At 48.1% G+C, this 27,831-nt stretch overlaps 1 protein-coding gene across 2 annotated transcripts in view; it reads left to right on the plus strand.

Annotated features, from left to right (window-relative positions):
• The window catches only part of Efcc1 (EF-hand and coiled-coil domain containing 1), a 32,929-nt gene extending 19,449 nt beyond the window's left edge, over positions 1 to 13,480 (plus strand). Inside the window, exons 4-8 of one of the 2 annotated variants that reach the window (XM_006236855.4) lie at positions 1,047 to 1,185; positions 2,173 to 2,353; positions 4,750 to 4,887; positions 7,092 to 7,155; positions 8,047 to 13,480. In XM_006236855.4, coding sequence (XP_006236917.1) covers positions 1,047 to 1,185; positions 2,173 to 2,353; positions 4,750 to 4,887; positions 7,092 to 7,155; positions 8,047 to 8,183 — 659 coding nt within the window. In that variant the 3' untranslated portion in view covers positions 8,184 to 13,480. Of the gene's footprint in view, positions 1 to 1,046; positions 1,186 to 2,172; positions 2,354 to 4,735; positions 4,888 to 7,091; positions 7,156 to 8,046 lie in introns of both variants that reach the window. The other variant, NM_001163921.1, reaches the window with a different exon arrangement.
• The last annotated feature ends 14,351 nt before the right edge of the window (positions 13,481 to 27,831 follow it).

The following is a 27,831-nucleotide window of genomic DNA, read 5'->3' on the forward strand; positions in this document are numbered from 1 at the left end:
TCCTGGATCTCTGTCACTCACTCCCAGTCTCAGAGCCCTTCCATTTGCCCCTGCTTTCAGCACCAGGACAACACAGATGAATGTCAGGGGGCAGTCAGGGGAGGGAAACAATACTGTTGATATTAGCAACATTGTCATGAAAGTCCTCCCCGTGGGTCTGTGTGGCCCAGCCAGACAGTGGATCCCTGAGAGCCCATGGGTGAAGCCGTGGGAGGGCAATGGGTATCCAGAGCCAGGGATCCACAAGCTTCCTGGGTCTCCTGTGAGGTAGGAGAAATCTGAGTGTCACATCAGTCAGCACAAACTGCTCAGGTTAAAAGGAAAGTATGGGCTCGAATAACTTGCATCCATAGATTTGGGGCCACTCCCAATGCCTGGCCTGTTCCCCCCAACCCTGGCTCTAGCCCATATCCTGACCCTCAAGCCCAGAGCAGGAAGATCAGCTCTCATCTGAGTTCAATTTGGCCATATTCTTCACTGACGTGCATGGTGTCTCAGATCTTCCAGAGCCTTCCCTGTGGCTGGAGAGGGCTGCCAGGGGTTGGCACAGCCTGACAGGTACCCAGAGCTGGAATACAAAAGAGTCAGGGTCTCTAGGAGTCTCTGATCTACAAATGGGGACAAGGACTTTGACTGGGCACTAAGACAGGGTGACTGCCATCCCTACGCCAGTCAGCATGCAGTTCATCAAAGCTCGTCAGTTTGGGAGTCCACAGGCCACATATTGGACACCTCTTCTTCAAAAACCCCCAAAACTGAGAACTGAAAGTCTTTGTGACATAATACCAGTACCCCACAAAGCCATATCCAGTTCCCCAATCCAGGTCACATGTCCTGAAGTAGAACTGATGCTCGACCATGACACCAGAGATATGTCCTCACGTGTCACCTGAGGAAATGGGCTATATCTCGGGGACTCCCCTGCAGTTCCCCAGGGGCTGGGCCAGTGTCATGGTGTCCCCAGTGCCTCACTTCACACATGTCCCAATGAGGGCTGGATGGTCCTCATGCTGGGTCTCCAGTCCCTAGATGTTATGTTTCCCCAGAGGAAGAACAGCTGTTCCGCTCCGTGGAAGGCCAGGCTGCCTCTGAGGAGGAAGAGGAAGAAAGGTGGCAGGAAAAGCCAGGGCGCCCACAGGCCCACAGCGAGGTACCCCTGATGCAACCCTCAGGCTGTGTGAACAGGTAAGTGCCTGGATAGCCCCGGTGCTGCCAAAAAGCACAGAGCAGTCGAAAGGAGGCTTTGGCCTGCAGGGCCCTTCACACTGGCTTCGTTATGGGAAGCTGGCAGCTGTAGTGCACAGCCACACTTGGCCCCTGATGGCCCTTCCTGGTAGTCGTAGCTCAGAACACATCCTGCCAAGTGCACAGGTGAAATGAGGAACCTGTGGGTGCCTTTAGTCCCCACTGGCCATCACTCCCTCGACCACTGTCCCCGAGACCCGCCCACTCCTGTCCTTGAGCTACCCATCACTTCCTACAGCACCATTCAAAGCCCTCCTCTTCCCCAGCCTGGCCCTGGGCTGGCTCTTTCTCAGCCACCCGCTGGTGTAACCCCTGTACCATCTTCGAGGATACTGGAAGTGGGCTTGGCATCCATGGGTGTCTCGGCTTGCCTGGTTTTCCTGGGCTTCGGTCTCCTTGTACAGTGTCTGTAACGCTGTCTTCGTGAGGACTTGAGGCCAGTGTGGACGATGCCTCAGGGACAGCATGGTTATTGCACTGTAAAGCACTACTGGCTTTCTAGGGCCGTGGCATCACCCACTGTGTTCACACAAAGTACTTGTCAAGTGGGTACTTGTGCCAGGCAAAACTGGAGACATTGAGAAACTATAAGCAGATGGCTGTCCTGCCATCCTAGAGCCTCTACTGTAGGGAGGGAGACAAGAGAGGAGACAAGGGAGGTGAGAGGAGACCTGGGGGCAGGGAAGGAAGAGTAGGCAAAGGCTTTGGGGCCCAGGGGCCTGGGGGGTCCATTGGCTGGGGCAGACTGAGTGAGGTGGGTGAGGGAGGGCTGTTAGGCAGGTTGTAGGGGACACCTCTGGCTGTCCCTCTGAGAAGCCAGGGAGCCACAGGAAATGCTGAGCAGACAGACCCCATGACATCGGCTTGCAAAGGCTGGAGCACCAGGATGGTGGGCTCCCTGCAGTGCTGACCTGTCCTTTCCTACAGGTGTGATGACCAGACAGCTGAGACGCTCAAGGCTTCCTTCGGCCACTGTGATGGTGCTGAGCACGTCTGCACCCTAGAGCTGGAACCTCATGTCACCAGGCTTGGGGAACAGCTGCAGACCCTGGGCTGCAGCAGAGAGACCCTGGGAAGGCCGGAGGAGGAGGAGGAGGAGGAGGAGGAGGTGAGCAGGGCCCTAAGATACCAGGTCTTGCAGCTGGAGGGACTTGAAGTCCTGCAGCCCATTCACAGAGATGTGACCAGAGCTCAGGAGGTGTGGTTCCCTCCACTGTCACTGAATGGGAACTTTGAATGCCAGTTACAGAATCCCACCCCAGATAAGCTAGGTTACAAAGCAGGAGCTTATGAGACCTGAGGGGGTTGCGGGCTGCAGGCATAGCTGGCCAGACACATAATAAACACGGTTGTTTCCTTTCTGTGACTCTCTGAGGCCTCAGCCTCCAGTCACAGACTAAACACCCTAGGGGTCATCAAGGATGGAGTCTTTTTTAAAGAATTATTTATTCATTTCATATATAAAAAATACACTGCAGCTGTCTTCAGACAAACCAGAAAAGGGCATCGGATCCCATTACAGATGGTTGTGAGCCACCATGTGGTTGCTTGAAATTGAACTCAGGACCTCTAGAAGAGCAGTCAGTGGTCTTAACCGCTATACCATCTCTCCAGCCCCCAAGGATAGAGTTTTAACAATTTAAAGATCTCAGCTAGCTCCATTTGTGATTCTAGAACCAGGGTACACTTCAACCCGTTGAACAGTGAGTATCCAATAAACCAGGACTAGCTGTGCCCCTGTGAGGAAGGACTGCAGGGTGACTTACAGATAACAAGAAATGCCAGCTTCCTACAGGTCTTGCATTTTTGGTAAGGTTGAAGGTAAACAAGCTATCACACCAGGCCCATTGTTGAAGTCCCTCCCAGCTTCTCCTGGGACACAGGACAGCCAGGTCTTCCTGTCAGTGTAAGAGTCTTCCCTCAGGACCTCCACCCTGCACTCTGCCCTCCACCCGCCGAGGGACGCTAAGCCATGAGCAATGGAAAGTCACAGGTCAGAGCAGGGCCCCACAGTATACACTAGAGTAGACTGCCTGGCCTCAGTCCCAACTCCAGTACCTGTGTGGCCTTATTAGGATTCTTCAGCCTCACCATGCAGTACCTGTGTGGCCTGGTTAGGATTCTTCAGCATCTCCATGTCTTGGTTTCCACACTTGGAGCATGCCATCACACATGTGTCAAGTGTGTAAAGCTGTGGGTAGTGAGCTCTTTGTGGTTCCGCTCTGACCGTCATTGCCTGGTGAAGACCCCCTGGGATTCTAGGTTCATCTGCTGTTTCAGGCTGTCTATTTGCACCACAGTGCTGTTCCCTGAGACACCGATCCTGCAGCCCAGGATCTCCCCCAAGAGGAGAGAGCTGCTGTATTGAGTCCCCATTAGATGTGAATATGAACTGGCAGTCAGGGAACACCTGGGGAAAGGCACAGCTGTCACTTTTCCAAGTAAACTTCAAGTCAATAAAAGGGGAAAGCTCCAGAATGGGCTAGCCTCTACTCCTGCCTGCAGTGGGTGGAAGCACAGGGCCTTCTGTACTCCTACCTGAAGCCAGAGGGACTTCTGAGCACCCTGGTACCAAAGGGTGCTTGTCATGTCACATATGTGATTTAGGAGGGGAACATAAGACATTTCCCCTGTCATCAACTCTGGGATCCTGGTAACACTTTGTAGAAAGTAGACAGCTCCCTGAATGTCCAGGACCCCTGGACAAGATGTAACGGGAACAGTCCACTAGCCTGTAGTAAGTTCCTTCTGTGTCAGCCAATCACGTTGGTTTCTACTAGTTGCCGCCAACTCAGATTCATCGAAAAGAAAACAAACCAAGATAGAAAAAAGAAGAGAGAATAGAGTCATTAGAGAACAAAATGTGTGTGTGCATGTGTGTGTGCACATAAGTGTGTGTGTGTATGTGTGTGAGTATGTGTGCCCATAAGTGTGTATTGTGTGTGTATATGTGCATAAGTGTATGTATGTGTGTATGTGTGCACATAAGTGTGTGTGTGAGTGTGTGCTCATAAGTGTGTATTGTAAGTGTGTGTGTGTATAAGTGTATGTATGTGTATGTGCACATAAGTGTGTGTGTGAGTGTGTGTGCTCATAAGCGTGTATTTTAAGTGTGTGTGTGCTCATAAGTGTGTATTATGTGTGTGTGCATAAGTGTGTGTGTATGTGTGTGAGTGTGTGTGTGCATAAGTGTATGTGTGTGTGAATGTGTACTCATAAGTGTATATTGTGTGTGTGCATAAGTGTGTGTGTATGTGTGTGAGTGTGTGTGCTCATAAGTGTGTGTGTGTGTGCATGATCGCCATACTATCCACTGGACAGTTTTGGGCAAGCACTTCGCTTTTCTGGCCTCACAGTGGTTTATCTGCATGGCTGCCTTACACGCAGGCCAGAATAGGTGATCTCTGCAAAAGTGCCTGGGAGGCAGGCAGCCTTGCTGGGGAGCTATGGACATGCGTCCTGGGGAAGGGGGTGTAGGGAATGCTCCGAGACCCTTTCTACCAGGCAGAACTGCAGCAGATGGTGGAAACTGAGCATCTGAGGCTGGAGCTGCAGATGGTGGAGACGGAGAGGGTCCGGCTGTCGCTGATGGAAGAGAAGTTGGTGGATGTGCTACAACTCCTGCAGAGGCTCCGGGACCTGGTGGGAACTCAGGGGATCCTGGGGGGAAACGGGTGCTGGGGGTCAGCTGGGAGAGCCAGAGCAAGGTGATGGTAAGATGGGCCAAGGAGAGTCTATAAGGGGACACTGTAGGGAGCAGAGGAGGCTAGGAGACTGGGAGGCTGGGTCAGGAGCTGACAGGAAGCTTGCCACGTAAGCCTGGTGACCCAAGTTCTATCCCTAGAACCAGTGAAAAGGTAGAAGAAAACCAATGGCATACTACTGTTCTCTGTCCTCCATGTACATGCCTCGGTATGCATGCCCACACATATGCACCCACGTACAATAATAAATAAATGATTTTTAAAGATCAAAGGAGGATGATCAAGAAAGAATTTAAACTAGCATCTCTTTTAAACATGGCTGCAGAGTTGGGGAGATAGCTCAGTGGTTAAGAGCACTCACTGCAGGTTCCAGAATAGCCAGAGCTATGTAAAGAGACTATGTCTCAAATAAAAAACAAAACAACAACAACAAAAAAAAACTGCAAAAAGAACTTACTGCTCTTGCAAAAGACCAGGGTTCAATTCCCAGCACCCTCATGACTGCTCACAACCTCAGTTCCAAGGGCTCTAATGCCCTCTTGTGGCCTCTTCAGTCACCCAGCACACACATGGTACACAGACACACATGCAAGAAAAACACCGTACCCATAAAATTAAACAAAATAGTTTTTAAAATAAACATGGCTACCAATTACTAAAGACTAACAAACTTGGCCACAGTGGTGCCTGTAATCTCAACACTGGAGAAGTTGAGACAGGAGGAGGACTGCCACAAGTTTGAGTCAAGCCTGGCACATTCTACCTCAAAAAAAAAAAAAAGTTAAAAAAAAAAACTAACCAGGGCTGGAGAGATGGCTCAGTGGTTAAGAGCACTGACTGCTCTTCCAGAGGTCCTGAGTTCAATTCCCAGCCACCACATGGTGGCTCAGAACCATCTGTAATGGGATCTGGTGCCCTCTTCTGGTGCGTCTGAAGACAGCTACAGTGTACTCACATACATAAAGTAAATTAATAAAATAAACTAGCCAGGCATGATGGCACACACTTTTAATCTCAGCACTTGGGAGGCAGAGACAGGTCAGAGAACCTCTGAGAATTCAAGACCAGCCTGTTCTATGTAGTGAATTTCAAGCCAGCCAGGGCTATACCGTGAGACCCTGTCTCAATAATAATAAATTGACTAAAATAAACCTACAAGCAAGCAAACCCAGTATTTAAAGAACTGCAAATTGACTGTGTGGATTACCTTAAGACTAAAGGTGATTTCACACCCTTGCAATCTGTCACCATAACCCACCCCACTGCAGACCACAGGAGAGAACCACTGACTTAACAGGTCAGCCACCCAGGACTGTGCAGCCTGTGTGAGGCACAAACTGGCTATGAGCCCTTGTCTCCAGAGCTCTGAGTGGGCTGTCTGGGACCCTGGCTGACAAGGTCTGGCCCAGTATCACATAGGCAGGCAGACTACGTGATAGGCTGGGAATGAGCCCGAGACCAGCTGAGGCCCAGCTCAGCCCCAGAAGCAGCAATGCAGGGCAGTGTTCTTTGCTTGGGGCTGGTCGTTTGTTTTTGAGAAAGGACCTCACTATATAGCTCAGGCTAGCCTGGAAATCTTGGTCCTGCTTCCACCTCTTGAGTGCTAGGATCACAGGTGTAGCCTACTCTTTCTCTCTGCCTCTTCCTTCCTGTACTGATTCCCCACTGCTTACGTGCACATAATAAATGGTTCGTTCTGGGGTGTGGATGAGCAAATGCTAAAGACTTAGTCACCGTTCTGCCCAGGGCCATCTGCTCTGGTCATTGGTGGAATGGAGGCTACACACCCCACCCCTACCTGTTGACAGTCTCTGAAAAGCCATTGTGTCCAGCCTTGATGGTGGGAGGTAGAGAGGGTGTACAAGGTAGGAAGGCAAGATGAGGGGTCAGGAATGGAGGGCAGGGGTAGGAAGAGATGACAGAGAGGGGCAGTGAGGGAGGACAGAAGGGACAAAAAGGGAAGATTGGGGCAGGAAGGGATGATAGGGGCTGGTAGGGATGATGGAGCTCGGAAAGGAGGAATGATGGGGGCAGGAAGGGAGAATGAGCTGCACAGAAGCCTCTAGGAGTTTCTGTGCTCCACATGCTGAGTGGAAACATGGAAGCCACAATCTGATCCGGCCTCTCTCATCTCTCTTGAAGAACATATCAAAAAGAGCACTGGGGAAGATGCTGCTGAATGCCCTGGACCAGAACCCCTCACAGGGTAAGCAAAGGTGCCTCGCAGAGAATGAATGGTGGCTAAGGGCACCCTAACCAGGAACTCTAGCTCTGCTCTAAGCTCTTGTCTGCAGACTGGCCATGCTGTTCCAACCCCCAAAGGCCTACAGGCTATAGTGAAAACAGATTTCAGAAGGCAGACAGTACCGTTTAACCAGAACAGAGCTGCAGAGGCCACCGGCAGCTGTGACAACTAGAAGCCAGCATGGGAACAGCAGGCAGGGGTAGGTGTGCCTGTTGGCGAGTCAGACTGGTACTACAGACTGAGCTTACTAGGGGCAGAACCAGGGAAGCACCTCCATGCCCAGTTCTGACTCTAAGAAAGGCTTACCCCCATTGCACAGTCGAGAATTAGCTCAGTTGAATGCCTGGGATTCACCTAATGCTCCAGGCCCTGTGGCCAAGCTGAGAGCAGCTGAGACCGCCCCACCACTGACCCTGCGACACAGGGTCTCGTGGGGAGACAGATAGGTGAGCCTTCACTTGCTGGCAGGAACCTCAACTGCCCATTCTCAGTGGAGACAAGGAGTAACCGGAAGAGTGGCTCTCAACCCTACTAATGCTGTGACCCTTTCACACACACAGCTCCTCATGCTGTGGGGACCCCCAGACATAAAACTGGTTCATTGTTATTTCATAGCTGTAACTTGGCTACTGTTGTGAATCGTGATGTGGATATCTGGTGTGCAGGATGGTCATAACCCACAGGTTGAGAGAACCGCTGGTCTAGGAGTTAAGCAAGGACGTAAGGGGCGGCAGCTCTGGGCAGGACTGGGAAGTGGTACGGGGCAGGTGGTAGGAGAACCACATGGAAGAGAGAAGTGACTGTGGCTAAGATGCAGAAATCCACCCTGGCTCCCGCCTTGTTTCTCTGCAGAGGGTACACGGGGCACCTTGGCCATCCTGGACACCTTGCACCAAGCCTTAGTTGGCTGTGAGCTCCTACAGAGAAACCCCTCAGCACCAGCATCCAAGGCTCCTGCACATACGAACCCCTTCCTCGTCTCCTGCTGAGCTCCCTGGCCCAGCCTTGGGCTACCGTCATACCGTCTTACCATCATCAGACCAACCTTGGCCACATCCAGACTAGCTAGCCTTCATGGTCAACCTGACCACCATGGAGCTAGCATTTGGCCATCACTGGACCAGCCACCGTGGTCATCCTGACTATCATCAGTCCAGCCTCCATGGCCAGCCTGACCACTGTTGGACTGTCTTCCGCCATCTGAACACTCCACAAAGAGTCTGACCATTGTCACTCCCTCAGATCTCTGGCAGCCAAGGCTCCTTCCAAGACTAGGTCTGACAACTACCCCTTTCTTTGGCCTCTCACATTCTCTCAGAACACCCACATTGAAAGTCTGAAGCTGCTAGACCAGCCTCGACCTGAGGCTGTTGCCCTCATCCTGGGCACAGCACATCCCAGAATCTCTTCCCTAGAGTCCTGAGATCTCCCCTCCCTACCTACCCCCAAGCACTGTCCTCTTACACCAGAATGCCTGCTGAGTAAACCCAGGCCCAGCCTCCAGGGCTTACCTAATCACTGGGGAAGTCCCCACATCTGAGTTCCAAGGAGAAAATGAGGTCTGTAGGCTTGTGGGTGGAAGCTGGGCTGCCAAGTCATCCAAGAGGAGAAGTGGGATGTGGGTGGGCACAGTGAAGAAAGGTACAACCAGATCAAAAGAGGATCCAAGGACCCGCCACCCTCAGGAGTCCGTGCCCAAGGCCAGGCACCAAACAGACAGGACTGAGCAGAAGGACTGCCCCCTTTTAATCCTCCCTGCTGGGCCTGAGCCCACAAGGCCCTGCTTGCCCCAGCAACTGACCTTTGCTATTTGGCCTGGTCAAGAAAGGCCTGGTCAGGCTGTGTTTGTACTAGAACTTTGTGTGGATAAATGTGCAAGGAAAAACTCCAGGGGACCCGGCAAAGGGGAACCCTCACATTGGCAAGTCTAACTTTGTGAGCTTGACTATAACCCTCACAGAAAAGATAGAAGATAAACCACTGAATACTTCTAGGAGGAAGAGGACAGTGACCAGTGTGGAATGGGCTCCCCCATCCTGGGTTTAGTTTTGCTGATTTTCTCCTACTGGGATGTCTAAGCACTGCAGGAACTCCCCAACCATGCACACCCTAGGCCTCGTCCTAGGCAAGGGAGGGGAGACCCTCAGAGACAAGTTTAGGCTCACTAACACAGCCATGATCACAGGCACTGTGTCTGATTGTTTTACATTCTCTGAGGAGGATTCCCCTATGTTGCTTAGGTTAGCCTCAAACTCCTGGGCTCAAGCTATTATCCTGGCTCCCAGGTATCTGGAACAATAGGCCATAGTCCCATATGAAGCTAGCAAATCCTGGAATAACAAAACGCCTACTTCCTACATACACTTTTTATTACCATGTCACTAAAGACTCAGCTCCTGGGGTTCCTTACCCAGCCCATGGAGTCAGCCTTTAGCAGAAGACAATCTGAAGAGACAGCCATCCTTGACTATATCAGAGAGTCGGGAACCATCAGACTAGGAATTTGAAACATCTGGTTTCCAGGCAGTTCTAAAGGAAGAGGCCAGACGCATGCAAGACCAAGCAAGCAACACAAACAGAGGATGCATATCCCAAGGAAGAGCCAAGAATTCCTCGGAGTCCTACGACTGAACAGAATAAAGAACTCTCCTGTAGGGGCTGGGGATTTAGCTCAGTGGTAGAGCGCTTGCCTAGGAAGCGCAAGGCCCTGGGTTCGGTCCCCAGCTCCGGAAAAAAAAGAACCAAAAAAAAAAAAAAAAAAAAAAAAAGAACTCTCCTGTAGGCTCAGAGACGATGGTAGAAACAAGGAAGGACTCCAGAGCCTAAAGACACATCCTAGAAAATTCTAGAACTGAACAGCAGAGATGAAAAGTCTAGGAACAAGGAGCAGAAAAATCCAAGACGTGTTAAACAGCTACAACACGTGTAACTAAGGATGGGAGGACAGACAGCCGTTAAAGCAGTGAGGACTTTTAATCCCCCCCCCACTCACTCTTCAGGCACCAAGACACATATTCAGAAGAGTAAATGCAAAACAAAATAAAAAATAAAATGATATTGAAGCTAGACATGGTGATGCACACTTGTAATTCCATTGCTCAGGAGGTGTTTACAGCCAGCCCAAGCTAGATATTGAGAGCTCGTCTCAGAAAGGACAACAGGAGAGAGGAGAGAGTGAGACTCTGAGGTGGGGAGAGAAAACAGCCTAATATTCATTGTGACTTGCAAAATTACCGTTCAGATCAAAGGAGTGGAGAGTCTCAGACAAACAAAACTCATCTGGGCTTGCAAGAAATGAAGTGTTTGGGAGAAGGAGAATTATACAAACATTTTGGATTCATATACAGAAAGAAAAACAACAAAAGAAAGAATAAGGTAGAAAAAATCCTTTATTTCTCTTATTCTTTCTTACCTAATGAAGAGCAGTTTGTGGACGGTCTGAGAACGGAACGTGTATTGCGTTCAGCTTCTGTGAGTGAAATGCCCAGCCCAGGCACAAGGGCAGCCAAGGAACTGGGAACCTTTTGCTACCATGGAGCCCGGGAAGCTTTGCTGCCCATGAAGCAGTACAGTTGTTGAAATGGACTTGGATTCGTGTGAATGGGTATTGCAATGTTAGAGCAGCCACTAGGAAAGGAAGGGAGGAAGGGGCAACAAAAAAGAGAGGAGGGGTTACAGAAAACACTGAATCAGAACCACAAATGTCAGACTACGAGGCGAAGACAGAACAACAAAGGTTAAACTCGAGCAGTCGTGAGGGACATCAGCACCCTGTCAGCATCGCCCGCAAATATTAATGGTCTCATTATAACAACCAAAGGATAGAGATTCTCAGACCAGCTAGCTACATGGTGTCTACACGAATCCACTTTAGGAGGCTGGAGAGACAGTTCAGCACTGACTGCTCTTGCAGAGGACCTGGGTTCAATTCCCAGCAGCCATGTGATGGCTCACAACCATCTATAATGAGATCCGGTGCCCTCTTCTGGTGTGTCTGAAGAGAGCAACAGTGTACTCACATACATGAAATAAATAAATCTTTTAAAAAGGGATCTACTTTAGATTTAGACTCCTGTGGACTAAGTGAAGTTGGTCCCACACTACTGTGTTTATGGCAGTCAAAAGAAAGCCCAACTCACTGTACTCATTTCAGACAGAACAGACTTCAAGGCAAGGGAAAGGATCAGGAGCAAAAGGGGAATCACATGGTGCCAAAGGGGTCAGCTCACTAAGAAAATAATGTGTCTACCTAGTAACAGCTACAAACTGCCCGGGGACAGAATTAACACAAAGCCAGGCATAGTGGTGCATGCCTCTAATCACAACACCCAGGAAGCAGGGGCAGGCAGATCCCTGTGAGTTCAGAGCCAGCCTGTTCTACATAGACCTTGTCTCAAAATAATAATAATAATAATAATAATAATAATAATAATAATAATAATAATAATAACACATTAATAGAACTTTCAAGAAACTGATGAGTCCAGTATTGTAGTAGCAGGCTTCAACAGTTCTGTAAGAATTGGGCGTATCCAGCAGTTATGACATAAATCTGAACACACCAGAAACATCAAGCAAATGGATCCAGTGGACACAGCCTGCTCATTCCACAATGGCGCAAATGCATTGTCCTCAAGCTCAGACAGCAGTCTCCACATTCTGGCACAAACACTCTGAACTAAACTATGGGGATCATACACTGCCCTCAAGTGACGCAAAATTAAACTGGAGTCTCGTAACAGAAAGACAGCTTGGAAATCCATAAAGGCTTAGAGACTGAATACCATATTTCTGCATTAAATAGATATCAAAGAAGAAAGTTCGAGAGTAATTTTAGAACACTTATCTAAATGAAAGTGGAAATGCACCCCATCAGAATGTATGGGACACACAGCAAGAGCAGTGCTCAGAGAGAAATGAGAGAAATTCACGGCATGGAAATGAGGATGTTAACAAGAATGAGACGTCCAAAAACCAAGACTCCTCCACCTCAGGAAGCTATAAAAAGGAAAGCAAACTGTAAGACCAACGTGATCAGTACGTCCCAATTTGATGTACAGAATCAACCCGAAGTGTACAGACGAAGAAATACAAATCACGGCAGAAATCAAACTCAAAAGAGGATCTCAGGAAAGCCAAGGCTGGTTCTTTGAAAAGATTAATGAAATTGGTTAATAGAAGCTTCTCGCCAGGCTAATTAAAGAAAAACCAGAGGAAACAACTTACTAATACCAGAGGTGAGAGAGGGGCTGTCACCGCAGGGCAACTCTTAACGCCACCAGAAATATTTCAAGTGTGACTGTGAATAAGCCTGGTGGGCAAAATAAAAGGGACCGATTCTTTGAAAAACACATAAAAGCCACACACGTGAAACAATCTGATATGTATTAGATAATTTAGTTAATAATTAACAAAACAGAAAAGTAACAGGGGCCAGGACAGTTTCTACAGCACCACTGAACTGTAGGGAGAAGGTTTTACAGTTTATCTACAGTCTTTTCCAGAAAACAGAAGCCCTTTCTGTCAGATCAGGATTGTCAGCATGCTAGCAAATACCTCAAACAAACAAGACAGAGCAAAATGTCTCAGAGGTACAGCTACAAAGATCTCCAGCAAGTCATGGTCAACAGCGTAAGCTGGAGACAAAGTTCACTGGCAGACTATTGCTCTTCACTGGGACCTGGGCTCAATCTCTATCACTGAGGAAGGAAGGAAGGAAAGAAGGAAGGAAGGAAGGAAGGAAGGAAGGAAGGAAGGAAGGAAGGAAGGAAGGAAGGAAGGTAGGTCTGCTCACCTTACCCAAGTGAAACTAACATACTGTTGTATGGGAAAAAGGCAGGATACCATGGCCTCCTAAGTGAGGCTGGTACACAAGGCTCCTTGAGCCTTCAGAGCATTACCGGCCTACAGCCTAGGGCACCATTTCCCTCACCCAGTGTACAGAGGCCTTGACCTTGGATGGGGTCTGAGAAAATGCCTACTCTCCTAGCCAAGCACAAAGCTCAGGGTGAGACGACCTCAGAAGACAGTGGGATTCTCTGGACGAAGGCAGGGCCAGTGCATCTTATATGACTGTCCGAAAGCTGTGGAATTACCTGGCACCCACACCTCAGTGACAAGGACTGCTGCTGTAATTTCTGCTTCTCCCTAGGAAGGGTGGGGGTCGGGGGAGAATACCAGGGTGGTTGCACACCAAGCCGGGTGGAGCGAGGGAAACTTAGACAGGCAAGTGTGGGTGCATTGTAGGATCTCACACAAGTAATAAACACACTAGGGAACAGCTTCAGAGAACTGGTTCATTTCTTGGAGGGGGGAGGGATATTTATGCCCCTGGGGAGGCCAGGGTCTCTGGGACAAGATTTGTGTGTCTGTTTACCATTGGCCGGGTTAGGGGTGTTGGAAGGTACTTTATCTACATTCAGGTGTGAGGTCCAAGTTGAACCTCTTCCAGGACCTCTTGAATGAGACTCATGGAGACAGTGATTGATGTAATAGCAAGAGGAGTTTAATTCCGACACATCGGGGTCCTCCCACTTCAAGGAGAGATGACCCCAAGCAGACTCTGACAGGGAGTTATATACCTTGCAAACAATTGGGGCAGAATTCAAACAATTGGTAACTAGGCAGGGTATTATTGGTGGGGCAAAGTGACCTCCAAACTGACATGTGATCAGTGGATCGTTCTGGACTTTCCAGGAGTGACGGTTGGGAGTCAAGGGGAGGTCAGTTGGGAGTCACAGGAAGCTTTGTTTGACAGTTTGGTTTGCCGTTGCTCCAGGAACTAACTACTCCCTAGAAGGGAGAGGTCTTTGTGCTTAGAGGTTTGTGGTGGAATTTCCCACTGGCCTTAGATTAACCCCAACTCTGACTCTTTCCAGGGGATTGGTTGTGGCAGAGGGGGGACTCCTTATAAGTCAAACAAGGAGTAAAGCCTAGTAACTGTCAGAGTAATAAATTCCTGCTAGGATTGATGGTGGGGGAGTCAGCTTTATGGGGCCAGGTTGGGAGTGGGGAGGTAGCCAAATACTGAGGTAGGTCCTCAAGTTTGAGGTATTGGGGGTTGACACTCTTCTGGACCCTTCTTCTATAACCCTGGGCATTACAGTCTTCCACACAGCTCATCAGCAGAGCCCAGCAGACCTGACCAAAGGCCAGATCCAACCACTAGATCTGCCAGCCCACAGACCTTTACAGAGCTCAAGGCCTGAGATGCCTAAACATTGAAGAGTCAAGGAAAGTCCTTCACAGGGAGAGGACACTGCAGCCAAAGCCACATCCCCAGAGAGCCGTCTTTAAGGGAACTGTGTCTCTTTGAGTCAAAAGCAGTTATACATGAACGATTCTACTCAAACAGAACCTCCCCTGATATTTGAAGCCCCCAAAATGGTAAAAAAAAAATGAATGAATGAATGAATGAATGAATGAGCTAGTTGGATAGTGAGTCCCAGAACCTGACCCAAACTTGCCTCACTTCCTGTGAGTCCCAGGAGTCACCACTCACCAAACTCCTTGGTCTATGCTGCTCAATAAGACTGTCTTCTTTTTTGTTTAATTGAAGAACATTTAAATGGGCCACTTTATTTTAAATCCATATTAACAAGGTTTTTTTCTATGAATAATAATACAACTCTCAGCCAAAGATTAATTTATATTCCCATTATTTTACATATCGTGTGTTGCCGAGAGCACACCTGAGGTAGTGAGTAGGTAGACATCTCTGTGTAGCCAGCAAGTGTCTAACATTTCAAAGCAGGTGAAAGGAAACTGCTATATTTGCACATTTGCATTTCTATATCGGTCCAATAAATAATACCAGACAAGGAATGTAGAAAGTCTAAAAAAAACCTAAATCAACAACAGTAACACCGAAATAGCATTACCTATGTAAACAAGCAGATACAAATGAACTCCACATTCAGTCAGTGTTTTCTATTTTTTTCCACACACAAACACAAAGCTTGCAATTTATACCAAACTTATCTTAGAAAAGGAGCTAAATGAATTTATCACTGATCTTTTTCACATGCAATATATTAACTCACACTCACTGCATCCTTGTATAGTACCCTTGTCTAAACTAATTTTGTCAGCTGAAGTTCTACTAAGTATTTTTCAATTATTTTTCAATATGAAAAATCTAGGATCTCTTTGAAAAAAATTGTATACAATATATCCTGGTCACGCTTTTCTCCTCACACAAGTCTTCAAAGATCCTGCCTACCCATCCAACTGCACAGCGTTTCTTTCTCTCTTTTTTAAAAGACAAATAAAACAAAGAAACAACAAAAAAAATCAAAAAACATACACACGCAAACCCCACAAAAATGGAAACCAAAATATGCAAGCAAAACAAACAAACAAAAAAGTGCCCAAACAAAGCAATCTGACACAAAAAGTCTCCAAGATTTCCACTGGGTTTGTTCTGCTCTGTCAATCTCCTGCTGTGTGTGAGGCCTCCCCTGAAGTGTGGCTAGTACCCCATGAGATTCCATGGGGAAAATCGGGTTTTAATTGCAGAGAGCTTCTTGCTTAGAGTGGGAACCTGTGTCCACGTCCCCTTCTTAGTGTCAGGACCCCCATCTGGAAACCGCCATCTTCTTAATAAAGGCCTCGCAATTATTTGATTGAAGAGTTCTTGACAAGTGAAGTCCTAAGTTCCATCCTATCATCAAGAGGAGGGAAACTCTTTCACATATCTACTCTTCCTCCAGAATGAAATACCTAATTCCTTCCTTCGAAGGTGAACAAGACTGTCAAGTAGGAGCCATACCTACGAGCAGAGTGTGGCAGGAGTTGGTGGTGAGAACACAGACTCAGCCACAAGGCTTGGTGGTATCTACCTTGCTCTCTTGGCCCCTGTGGGCTAAGTACACCCAGTCAGCTCTGTCCAGAGGGCCTTGAGTCATCCCAGTTGTCAATAGCCAGCAAGAAACAAGACTCCAGCCATCAGCTCAGACGAACATCTCTGAAGTGATTCCACCAGCCCCAGTCAAAACTTTCAGTGACTGTTACTACAGGCAATTCCACTAGGCTCCTCTCAGGGTCCCAGCAATGACTTCTGTCATCATCTGCCACCACTAACTGCTTCAGGTGTGGGCTGCATATAGAAGGACTGCCCACCACTCCAGCTCGCTCTCTCCATTGCCACATATCCCCTCCAGTCTCTCTCTCTACCCCTTTCTGTCCTCCTCTGTGCCCCCTCCTCTTCCCTGTCTTCGCAGTTCTGCTCCTACCTGCCTGCCCATCTACTTGTCCATTCGTCTGCCTCTACCCCTTCTCCAGATCCTCACTCCCACCTTCGCCCACATACACCTCCTTATACCAGATCCGTTACATTGCGTAATTTCGCAGAGAGGCACCTGGGCATGGGCCGGCCAGGTACTTCCTCGTCGCGTTATATTTCATAACAGTGACAACCGCAGGTCTGCTGAGATCTTACCTGCAATGTCTAGAATTCTCCAGCAAAGACGAGCGTTTCTGACCTACAAAAACCACCAATGAAAACAAACTGCGAAGCTGCTGTTTTGCAGGGAGGTGTGTTACGCGGCAGTAAATAACAAACGCACGCGCGGCCACAGGCGGCCAACGTAACTCGCGCTTCATTAATGTACATCGTGGGGTGGGAGGCCTGTCTAGTGATCCCTAAACAAGTTAAAGCAGGAAGGCAGCTGAAGGGCAGTCATAAGCAAAAAGGTACTGGGAGAGGAGCATTCCTGCCCAGGCCTGGTTCTCCTAGTCCACATCAGATACAATACCCCTCAGCCGGAGGCTGAGCTGAGATAGGACAAGGATGCAGGGGACCCGCAGCAGCGAGGCCGGAAGGTAATCAAAGAGCGAAGCCTGTGTGCGCTGAGGCTCCAGAAGTCCATGCACCCACCACTTAGAAAACAAAATTCAAAAAAAATTGTTTCAAAATTAAAATAATAATAATAATAATAATAATAATAATAATAATAATAATACCCAGAACTTGAGACACCCAGTGTAGGGCCCTTGAATGGAAGGGCGAGAGCGATGTATTGGGTAGCAAATTGAGGAACAGGGCAGGGAAGGAGGCAATTCCACAACAGGTCAGGGAAACACAACAGTGGGTGACGACAGACGTCCTGTTTGCCCGTTCTGACTCTTTTTCTAGAAGTGCTTCTCTGGAATTTTGGAATTGTACTAAGTGTCTGTAACTTGTTAGAAAAAATGTTTTCTGGGAAGTTCTAACCAATGTCCTTCTTTCACCTTCTGGCAAAAATATTCCATTGACCTTAAATTGCTTTCCTCCCCTGACACCCAACTAAGAGGCAGTAATTCTACATTGTCGCCACTAGGTGGAGAACTCACTCACTGGATGGAAGCACAGAGGGCGAGGTTTCCACCTCTCACAGCCTGGAATGGGAGTTCAAGCTCAACCCCGAGAGCCTTAGGACAGTCCCTTCTTTTTTAACCTTAGAATCTGCTCTATTTTTAAACTTATACACGGATCATGATACAACCCAACACAATAAAGCACAAAATCATATATAGATCACCTCAATACATACAGCAAAAATATCTGATAAACTTCAACATAGCTTCATGAGAAAAGCTCCTAATGAGTCAGGTACAGAAGAAGCACACCTCAGAATGCCAAAAGCTACTCGTGAAAAACAGACAGTGTCACACCAACAGGGACAAGCTGGAGCATTTGCTGTAAGGTCTGAAGTCTGTCTGTCTTTTCCTCTTATTTAATGTAGTACAGGAAGTCTGACCAAGAGCATTTAGGCCAGAGGAAGAAAGAAAGGGCATCCAAATCAGGAAGAGAAAAGGTACCCGCATAGATAATGAGGCATTACGTGTAGATAATGGTATGTATTGCATTTTAAAAGATTTTACGGCTCATAAATGAACTCAGTGGAGCTCCAGCTAAGCATGGTGGCTCACTCTTTTAGTCCCAACAGCCTAGAGACAGAAGCAGACAAATCTCTGTGAGTTCGAGGCCAGCCTGGTCTACACTGAGAGTTCCAGGACATCTAGGGCTATATAGAGAGGTCCTGTCTAAAGAAAAATTTATAAAGTATAGTTGTAGATATTTTTAAGAAATGAAGCATGCCCAAAAAAAAGTAGCACAGAGAAAGACAGAAGACCCTGGACCTGGCTCCTGACCTGACTTCTGACCTCACACTGCTCAGGACCAACTAAGTATTTTTAGAAAGGTGTTTGAAGGAGTTGGTGTGGTTTAAGTAAGGGCTTCTGTATTATACAGGGTTCTCTAGAAGAACAAGACAAAAAGGAGGGATGACCAGACAGACAGAGAGACAGACAGATAGAATATATTATATAAAATAGAAAAATCATTAAATGAGCTTACTTTGAAGGAATAACAATAGTTGACACCCTGAGAAACTGAGAACCCCACAGCTTATCAACTCACAAAGCTTGGGCCCAAGCACTCCCAATCTTGCACCAAAATCAGGGAGGGTTCCTGAAAATCCACTGGTCCTCAGTCAGTGATGAAGCTGGCTATGGCAGCACTTTTGTCCCTGCACTTGTAAAGCCAAGACAGATTTCTAGGAGTGTGAGGGCAGCCAAGGCTACATAGTGAGACCCTGGAGGGAATGGCCAAGCAATAACTGGCCCAACTTGAGGCCCATCCCATGGGCAAGCATAGATCCCTGACACTATTAATGATGCTCTGTTATGCTTGCGGACAGGAGTCTTAGCATGGGTGTCCTCTGAGAGGCTCCACCCAGCAGCTGGCTCAGATGAATGCAGAGACCCATAGTTAAACAGGGTGGAGCTTGGGGACTCTTATGGAAGAGTTGGAGGAAGGATTGAGGGCCTAGAAGGGGATAGGAACTCCACAGGAAGACTAACAGAGTCACCTAACCTGGACCCTTGGGGCTCTCAGAGACTGAACCACCAACCAAAGAACATACACAGGCTGCACCTAGGCCTCCCAGAACATTGGTAGCAGATGCACAGCTCAGTCTCCATGTGGTTCCTGAACAACTGGGGTGGGACCCATCCCAAAAGCTGTTGCCTGTCTGTGAAATGTGTTCTTCTAGCTGGGCTGCTCTGTCTGCCTCAGTGGGAGACGACATGCCTAGCCCCACAGAGACTTGATGTGCCGGGACTGGGAGATACCGGGAGGAGGTAGGAGGTGTGTCTCCACTCCTTCAGAGGAGAAGGGAAGGGAAGGTGGGGGGAGCAATTGTGGGAGGGGGGTGACTGAGAGGGGTGCAGTGATCAGGACGTAAAGTGAATAAAAATGAATGGATGGATGGATGGATGGATGGATGGATGGATGGATGGATGAATGAATACCTGTCCTTTATGGGAGTTTGGTGGAGCTGATTCTAATATCAGTGGAGGAATCTGCAACAGCAACAACAGGAGAAATTAACTCAGCGTCCAGAATAAAGGCCAAACGAGCAGCGTTTTAGAGCAATCACAGCACCTGAGTTCAGACCCCAGAACCATGACAAAGAGGGCTCAGCTATAACCCCAGCAGTGGGTGGGGCGCCCCTCAGGCATCTAACGGCCAGCCTAGTTCTGGGCTCAGTAATAGATCCCCCGTTAAAGGAGCAAGGCAGAAAGTGATACAGCAGGGGCAGTATGCTTCTCAGGCCTCTGAGTGTATGCACAGGCAGTCCCACCCACATACATGCGTGCGTGTACCAGACACACACACACACACACACACACACATACACACACACCACACACACACACACACACACACACACACACACACACGCATGCACTTTAAAAACTTAACCTTTGAATTTCGATCATCTGTTTAAACTCCGCCCCTCTCTCCAGATGAAGTCATAAGCTTTGGTTAAGCTTCGGTGATCAAGCATGTCTGCAAGGGTTTGAGGCAAGTGGCTGCTAGGGCTCCGCTCACACGTTGCTGATTGGTGGTCTATACATACAGCAAACTCCAGGCAGCATGGAGCGCTAGTGATATTGATATTGTCTTGCTCTGAGTGCCCCGCCCGGTGGACCGCGCCAAAGGAAAAGCACTCTGCTCATTACCACCAGCTTTAACTGTGACTGCAAACCCGGCATTCTCACCACCATCCCTCCAGCACTGGCTGGACAAACCAATGCGGTGTTCCCACTGTACGCTTCAGTTGTGAAAAACTCATCAGCTTCAAGGCAACCCCCACCTCCACGCCCCGTGTTCCTAGCGGACAGCAATAAGACGACAATTCTTTATGTGTGCCCTTTATAGACACGTCTCTCATAAAGTGAAAAATGCCAGTCGTTCAGCTAGGCAAGGTGATGCTCACCCAGAACCTCAGCACTTTGAAGGTGGAGGCAGGAGAATCAGAAATTCAAGGTCATCCTTGGCTATATAACAAGTTCAAAGCCAGCGTGTGAGCTCCCTGAGACCTTGTCTTGAGAAATAAATCCAACACACTGGGGTTGAGGAGGAGCCAGGACAGGCACGTGTTGCCAAGCACAGGCCAAGCACGAGCCGTGTGTCCCAGCACTCGGGTTCTGTATGTGTCCAGGCCCACCTGGTCTACATGGAGTTCCAGGGCAGCCAGGGTTACACAGTGAAACCCTGGGGAGGGAGGAAGGGAGGGAGGAGGGAGGGTAGGAGGGGAAGGCAGAGAAGGGGAGGGAGGGGGGGAGAGCAGGGGACCGGAGAACAGTAGAGCAGAGCACCTGTTACCCTTGAAGAGGTTCCAGTGCTCCACGCCCACCTGTAACTCCACCTCCTGGTCACCTGACACCCCTCTGGCTTCCATGGACCCTGGTACTCACGTGTGCCCCTGCTGGCCACACAATACACAGACACACATAAACAAATCCTTTTAAAGGAACAAATATGTAACTAATGAAAGAGTCGTTCTGTCTACCGGAAGTACAGACTCCGAAGAGGTGCCTGTAATCTGCTAATACACTGTTAGAACCCTTGGTTACTAATTTCAGAAATTCTCTTAGAAACAGCATCATTCAAAGAAGGGCATTTTTTTTTCTTTTTTTCGGAGCTGGAGACCAAACCCAGGGCCTTGCGCTTGCTAGGCAAGCGCTCTACCACTGAGCTAAATCCCCAACCCCCAAGAAGGGGATTTTTATAACTTCTTTCCCATGCTTGTTTCCGTGAACCAGTTCTACATTTTAACGGCAGCAAGTAACATGAGATCTTCTATTAACTTGTGGGGCTTTTTAAATTGTCTTTTCAATCAATAAAGTCTTGTAAGATGCGAATAGATTCTGTTGATATTAACCAATTTCTCAAACTCCTCCCCCACTTTTTGTTTTGCAAGTTTAGTTAATTCAAGATATTTCTTTTATTTACTATGGCTGTGTGCTTCATACTTGTTGTTAAAAAGCCTTTTTTAGCCAGTGCACATGCCTTTCTTTAATCTCAGCATTTGGGAGGCAGAGGCAGAGGCAGAGGCAGAGGCAGAGGCAGAGGCAGAGGCAGAGGCAGAGGCAGAGGCAGAGGCAGAGGCAGAGGCAGAGGCAGAGGCAGAGCCAGAGCCAGAGGCAGAGGCATAGGCAGAGGCAGAGGCAGAGGCAGGCAGATCTTTGTGAGTTCGAGGATGCCAGCCTTGTCTACAGAACAAGTTCCGGGACATTCAAGGCTACCCAGAGAAACCTTGTCTTGTCTTTTTTAAAACAAAAAACAAAAAAGCCTTCTTCAGCACTGGCACTGGCACATACATATACCTACTTGTTTGTTTGTTTATTTGTTTGCTTGTTTACATACCAAATGCTGTTCCCCCTCCCAATCCCCCCTTCACAGAGTCCCTCCCTCCATTCCCCCTCCCCTTCTCCTCTGAGAGGGCGGGCCCCCTGGGTATCCCCCCACCCTGGCAGGTCAAGTCTCTGCACACATCCTCTCCCACTGTGGCCAGAGAAGGCAGCCCTACGTGTCATGGGCCTCTGTCCAGCCCAGGATTACACTTTGGTCCGTAGCTCAGTCTCTGAGAGCTGCCAAGGGTCCAGGTTAGTCGGTCTTCCTCCTTTTCTTCTTTTCTGAGATGAAGTCTTGCTGTGTAGCCCTGGCTGTCCTGGATCCTACCATGTGGGCCACATTGGTCTCAAACGTTGAGACAATCGGCCTCTTCCTCCTGAGTACTGGAGCCATCAGCCCTGGTGCAATTATTTCTGTTCATAATAAAAGCCCTGAAGAGTGGTTCACTGTTCAGAGTGCATAAAAATGTTGGGATTATAAATTACGGCAAGGAGAGCGGCTCTTTGCATGCTCATAAGAACATATGAGAATCCCAATCTCTTGTTTTTGTGCATGAGTGATGTAAAGTTTAGCCAGGCATAGTGGCCCACACCTTTAATCTGGGCAGAGACAGGGATCTCTCTGTGAGTTCAAGGCCAGCCTGGACTACAAAGCAAGTCCCAGGACAGCCAGGGCTGTTACACAGAGATACGTTGCCTTGAAAACAAAACAAAGCAAAACAAAAAAGTATCCTCTGGAGCCTAATAATGCCATCTATCGTCTTATATAGTTGCTTATAAACATTTCGTTACACTTATTCGTATACATTGCTATAACAAAGAACTACTCGGCACTGAAAAGGCAGCAGTCCATTTGCACAATGAACTCGCTGAATGTTCAAAGTCAAAAAAGACCCTGGTGAAAGAAGTTAGGAGCATTGGCTGCTCTTCCAGAGGCCCCGGGTTCGACTCCCCAAACTCACATGCTAGCTCACTCACAACCCTCTGTAATCCAGGGCCATGGATCTGATGTCCTCTTCTGAGCTATGTGGGACTGCATGTATGTGGCACACAGACACACACGCAGGTCAAACACTCATATACAGAAAATAACATAAGTAAATTTAAAAATGAATTTAAAGAAGCTGTAGAACATATTCCTCTTTTTTTTTTTTTTTTCTGGAGCTAAGGACTGAACCCAGGGCCTTGCGCTTGCTAGGCAAGTGCTCTACCACTGAGCTAAATTCCCAACCCCCATATTCCTCTTTCTTGTGACCACATAAAAACTTAAAGCTGTGCCAAGCAGAGAAACAATGGCGTTTCCTTTCTGTGTGACAATTTCTGTATGTGTTTATTATAAAGTTGGAAGTTTAGTGTCTAGTGCACAGAACTCCTCCTTTCTCTGCCCACCCCACCCCCCAATGCTGGGATTAAAGATGTGTGCCACCACTGCCTGGCCGTCAGTGCAGTATTCAGTAAAAGAGCTGACAAGCTGACTGCAATGGTGCTTGCCACCAAACCTAACGACCTGTGCTCCAAGTCCACAGTCCATATAATGGAAGGAGAGCACTGACTCCTGCTAGTACTTCTCTGTCTTACAGCACCCATACATGCTACATGCTTGCACACACACACACATACATATACATATATACATACACTCGTACACATGCATAAACACACATATACACATCATACATACAACACATACATATACACATACACACATACATATACACACACATAAACACACAAACACACACATAAAAAACATATACACATACACACATATACACTCATACACATACATACACAGAGAGAGAGAGAAAGTGTAAAAAGAAAATAAAGGGGGTTGGGGATTTAGCTCAGTGGTAGAGCGCTTGCCTAGCAAGCGCAAGGCCCTGGGTTCGGTCCCCAGCTCCGAAAAAAGAAAAAAAAAAAGAAAAGAAAAGAAAAGAAAGAGGAAAATCAGAGGACATGTTCATAGATCAAAAGAATCCATGATACTGAAGGGCCATACTGCCCAAAGTGACCTATAGAACTGATACAATTCCTATCTAAACATCAATGACTTTCTCTATGGCAATAGAAAAATATTAAAATCCCTATAAAGGGGCTGGAGAGATGGCTGGTTGGTTAAGAGCACTTTTTACTCTTGCAGAGGACTTGGGCTCAGTTCCCAGAACCCACATGGGTTCACAACCATTACAACTCGAGTTCCAGGTGATTCAATGTTTCTTCTGACCTCTGCAGGTACCGGCACACATGTGGTGTAGTTATACATGCAGGCAAAACACGTCATACACATGAAATAAAAATGCGTGTGTGTGTATGTGTGTGTTTGTGTGTGTGTGTGATGTGTGTGTTTGTGTGTGTGTATATGTGTATGTGTGTGTGGTGTGTGTGTATGTGTATGTGTGTGTGTGTGATGTGTGTGTGGTGTGTGTGTCTGTGTGTGTGTGAGTGTGTGTGTGGTGTGTGTGTGTATCTGTGTGTGTATGTGTGTGTGTATGTGTGTGTGTGTCTGTGTGTGTGTTTGTGTGTGTATGTGTGTGTGTGTTTGTGTGTGTGTATGTGTGTGTATGTGTGTGTGTTTGTGTGTGTATGTGTGTGTGTTTGTGTGTGTTTGTGTGTGTATGTGTGTGTATGTGTGTATATGTGTGTGTCTGTGTATGTGTGTGTATGTGTGTGTATGTGTATATGTGTGTGTGTCTGTGTATGTGTGTGTGTGTGTTTGTGTGTGTTTGTGTGTATGTGTGTGTGTGTCTGTGTATGTGTGTGTATGTGTGTGTATGTGTGTATATGTGCGTGTGTCTGTGTATGTGTGTGTGTGTATGTGTGTGTCTGTGTATGTGTGTGTGTTTGTGTGTATGTGTGTGTGTATATGTGTGTGTGTCTGTGTGTGTGTGTGTGTGTGTGTGTGTGTGTGTGTGTGTGTGTGATGTACAGAACTACTAAAGAGCCAGAATAGCCAAAGCCATCCTGAGGAGAAAGAAGAGGAGGGAGATGAGAACAAAAAGAATAAGATTTGTCTTTGAGAGGGACAAAGTGGCGCAGGCCTGTAATTCCAGCACTTGGTACGTAGAGGCATGAGGACCCAGAATTTGAGATCTTCCTCAACTACATAGGGAGGCTGAGACCAGTTCTTCATCTGATCTGGATAAAAACAGCTGCTAGTCCATGGGAACTAGTGAAAGCTGGAGTTGTATTTTGGCAGAAAGCAGCTGTAGTCAGGTGCAGCTTCCTCAAGGCAGCCATCCATCCATTCAGTCAGTGTCCAGCTTAGCAGGACTGCTGTGAGAACAGTCCAGGCCAACTACAAGAGAAGAGCTGAGCCACTAGGTTGACAATCCTCATCCCAAGGCTGTCGAGATTAATCCCAGAACTCCAGAGGCAGAGGCAAGCAGACTCTAAATTCAAGGCCAGCCTGATCTACAAGAGTAAGATCCAGGCAGCAAGGGCTACACAGAGAAACCCTGGCTCCAAGTGGGTGGGGGAGAGAGTAAGGACCTGTCTAACAGCTCCTGGCAGTCTTTATTATTCGTAAATAGCACTTAAAGAATATTTACTATAGCATCTCATGATCGACAAGCCACAGTTCTAACAGCGTTTAACAGTACTTGTTTGTAATCCTAACCATGCTCAGCCACAGTTCCAGGGCCCCAGGGAGGGGAGACACTTCTGATCCCCTCAGCACCACAAAGGCCCTGTGCAAACCAGATAAGAGGATTCCTTAAGGAAGCCACACCCACACAGCAGTGCTGAGCCTCCATGACAGATGCTGTGGATGTGGGTTTAGTCACAGTGGAAGCCTGAGAGAGCCGAGGAGAGAAAGGGCTCTGAATGACCTATTTCGCCAAGACTTATGTATTGCTAACCATATGGCTCGGGGACTCCAAACCCAGGCCCTCACACAGGCTAGGCAAACTCTCTATGTTGAGTTGCACCCTTAACGGCACCCCCCCCCCAAAGGCATTCTTACTTCATATTGGGATTTGGAGAAAAATATTATTTTCTTCTTCCTACTCTTTTGAACATTTTCCTTTAAGAAAGATAAATTATTTGTGGAGTATTTTGTTGTTTTTGCTGCTGCTGCTGCCACTTCTATCTGCTAAAGATAAGGAAGTCTTAGGAGCCTGCACAGGCCTGGTCAGAAGCACAGCCTGGGGTCTGTGGGATCCACACTCACCCAGGGACTCTGACCCCACCTTGAGGAGAAACCAGCTACCCTGAAGATGGGCAGGACAGTGAAGATTCCTGATGCACAAAGCTTTACCATAAATGGAGGAAAAGCTCGCAGAGGCTGAGGCCAGCATTTACCAGGGGCAACGTCCTCACAAGAGCATGAAAGTAGGTTCTGGGCAGGTGTAACCTCAGGGCCCAGAAAGGACCTAGCCTGCCCTGGAGAACCAGAGCTCTCCCAATAAGAAGTCTGTGGATATGCAGCCCTTCTACAAAAGCAGAAGCGGGCAGACGCTGCAATGAAAGCACAGGCCTTCCACAGGCCCAGATGGAGACCCAGTCACCAGCCTCGTCCAAAGACCTATACAGGGTGGGCAGCAGCCGGTCTGCAGAGGTGCGAGAGGCCTGTGTAAGAGTAAGAGGAGACGCTGTCAGCCTCTGCCCTGATTCCGGCCAGCGTGACTTCTGCTCCTGAAGAATGCATAGGATCCAGCAGCAGGCCATATTGGCGGTCTCTGTCCTGCTGACAGGATGTTGGCCTCTGTCCCTGCTGACGGGATCCAGTGAGCCTTAGATGCTGCTCCCTGCCTCAGTTTCCCTCTCCAACCCTACTCCCTTAGATGGTGGCACTGCTGCTCCCTGCAACCCTATACCCATCTGAATCTCTCCAGACCAAGGAGCCAGGATCAACATCTTGGCCAACCCCAGCCATGACCACAGGGTTGGTCAGGGGTCCCTTACTCTCCCCAGTGGTCCATCCTTCCTCCCATTGTCCCAGGAGCTCCAGCAAATGTTACTCCAGCCCGGACTTCACCACTTCTGTGCCCAAGAACTCTGTCATCTGTTAAGTATCAATTGACTTGGTTAATATTCACAACTGTGGGGTTTTTGTGGTTTGTTGTAAGAACACACAGATTTAACCTTTAATTGCATAATGACTCTATTTCACCATTAAGCCCAATTTTTATTAATATCTTGTAATACCAAAAGCATTTTTTTTTCTTTTTTCTGTTTTTCGGAGCTGGGGACCGAACCCAGGGCCTTGCGCTCGCTAGGCAAGCGCTCTACCGCTGAGCTAAATCCCCAACCCCCAAAAACATTCTTTTTTTTTTTTTTTTTGGTTCTTTTTTTCGGAGCTGGGGACCGAACCCAGGGCCTTGCGCTTCCTAGGCAAGCGCTCTACCACTGAGCTAAATCCCCAGCCCCTCCAAAAGCATTCTTTAAACTGAAAAGAGAGGTTTCTTGAGTTTCCACACTCAAGTGGAAGAGACTAGAAAAGTAAACGTGAGATAAATATTGGTCTTCCGTTGCAGTTGGGACCATGTCTCCGAGAGGCTCAGCCCTGCAAACTTGCAACTCTATGAGGAACAGGACCGAGAAGGGCCCGATAGGTGGGAAAGATGCCATAGAGTGAGAGGAGCCTCCCTCACCACCTTCAGAGAGAGGGAGGACTGGCTATAAATAGACATCCACACCACACCTCAGGAAGGGAAGCACCAGGACCATCACCCACATCTATAAGGAAAACTTAGAGCCAGACATCACTCTTCTCCTCCTCCAGGAAGCCCTTCCTTGCCAGCCACTAGCACCAGGCAAGGGGCACCTTGATTGGCCCACAGACTGATCACACAAGACCACAGGCTGCTTGTGGTACAGAGGCACCCCTCCCTTAAAGTGAGGTTGGTCTGCAGCCCTAGGACCCTGGGTGCCTCCTGGCCCTGACAGGCCCTCGGGGCTGTCCTTAGGGGATAAGCCAGGCTATTTTCATCATTTCCTTCCTCCTGTCAAGCA

Source organism: Rattus norvegicus, chromosome 4, assembly GCF_036323735.1.
Source record: "Rattus norvegicus strain BN/NHsdMcwi chromosome 4, GRCr8, whole genome shotgun sequence".
NCBI classification, from domain to species: Eukaryota; Metazoa; Chordata; class Mammalia; order Rodentia; family Muridae; genus Rattus; species Rattus norvegicus.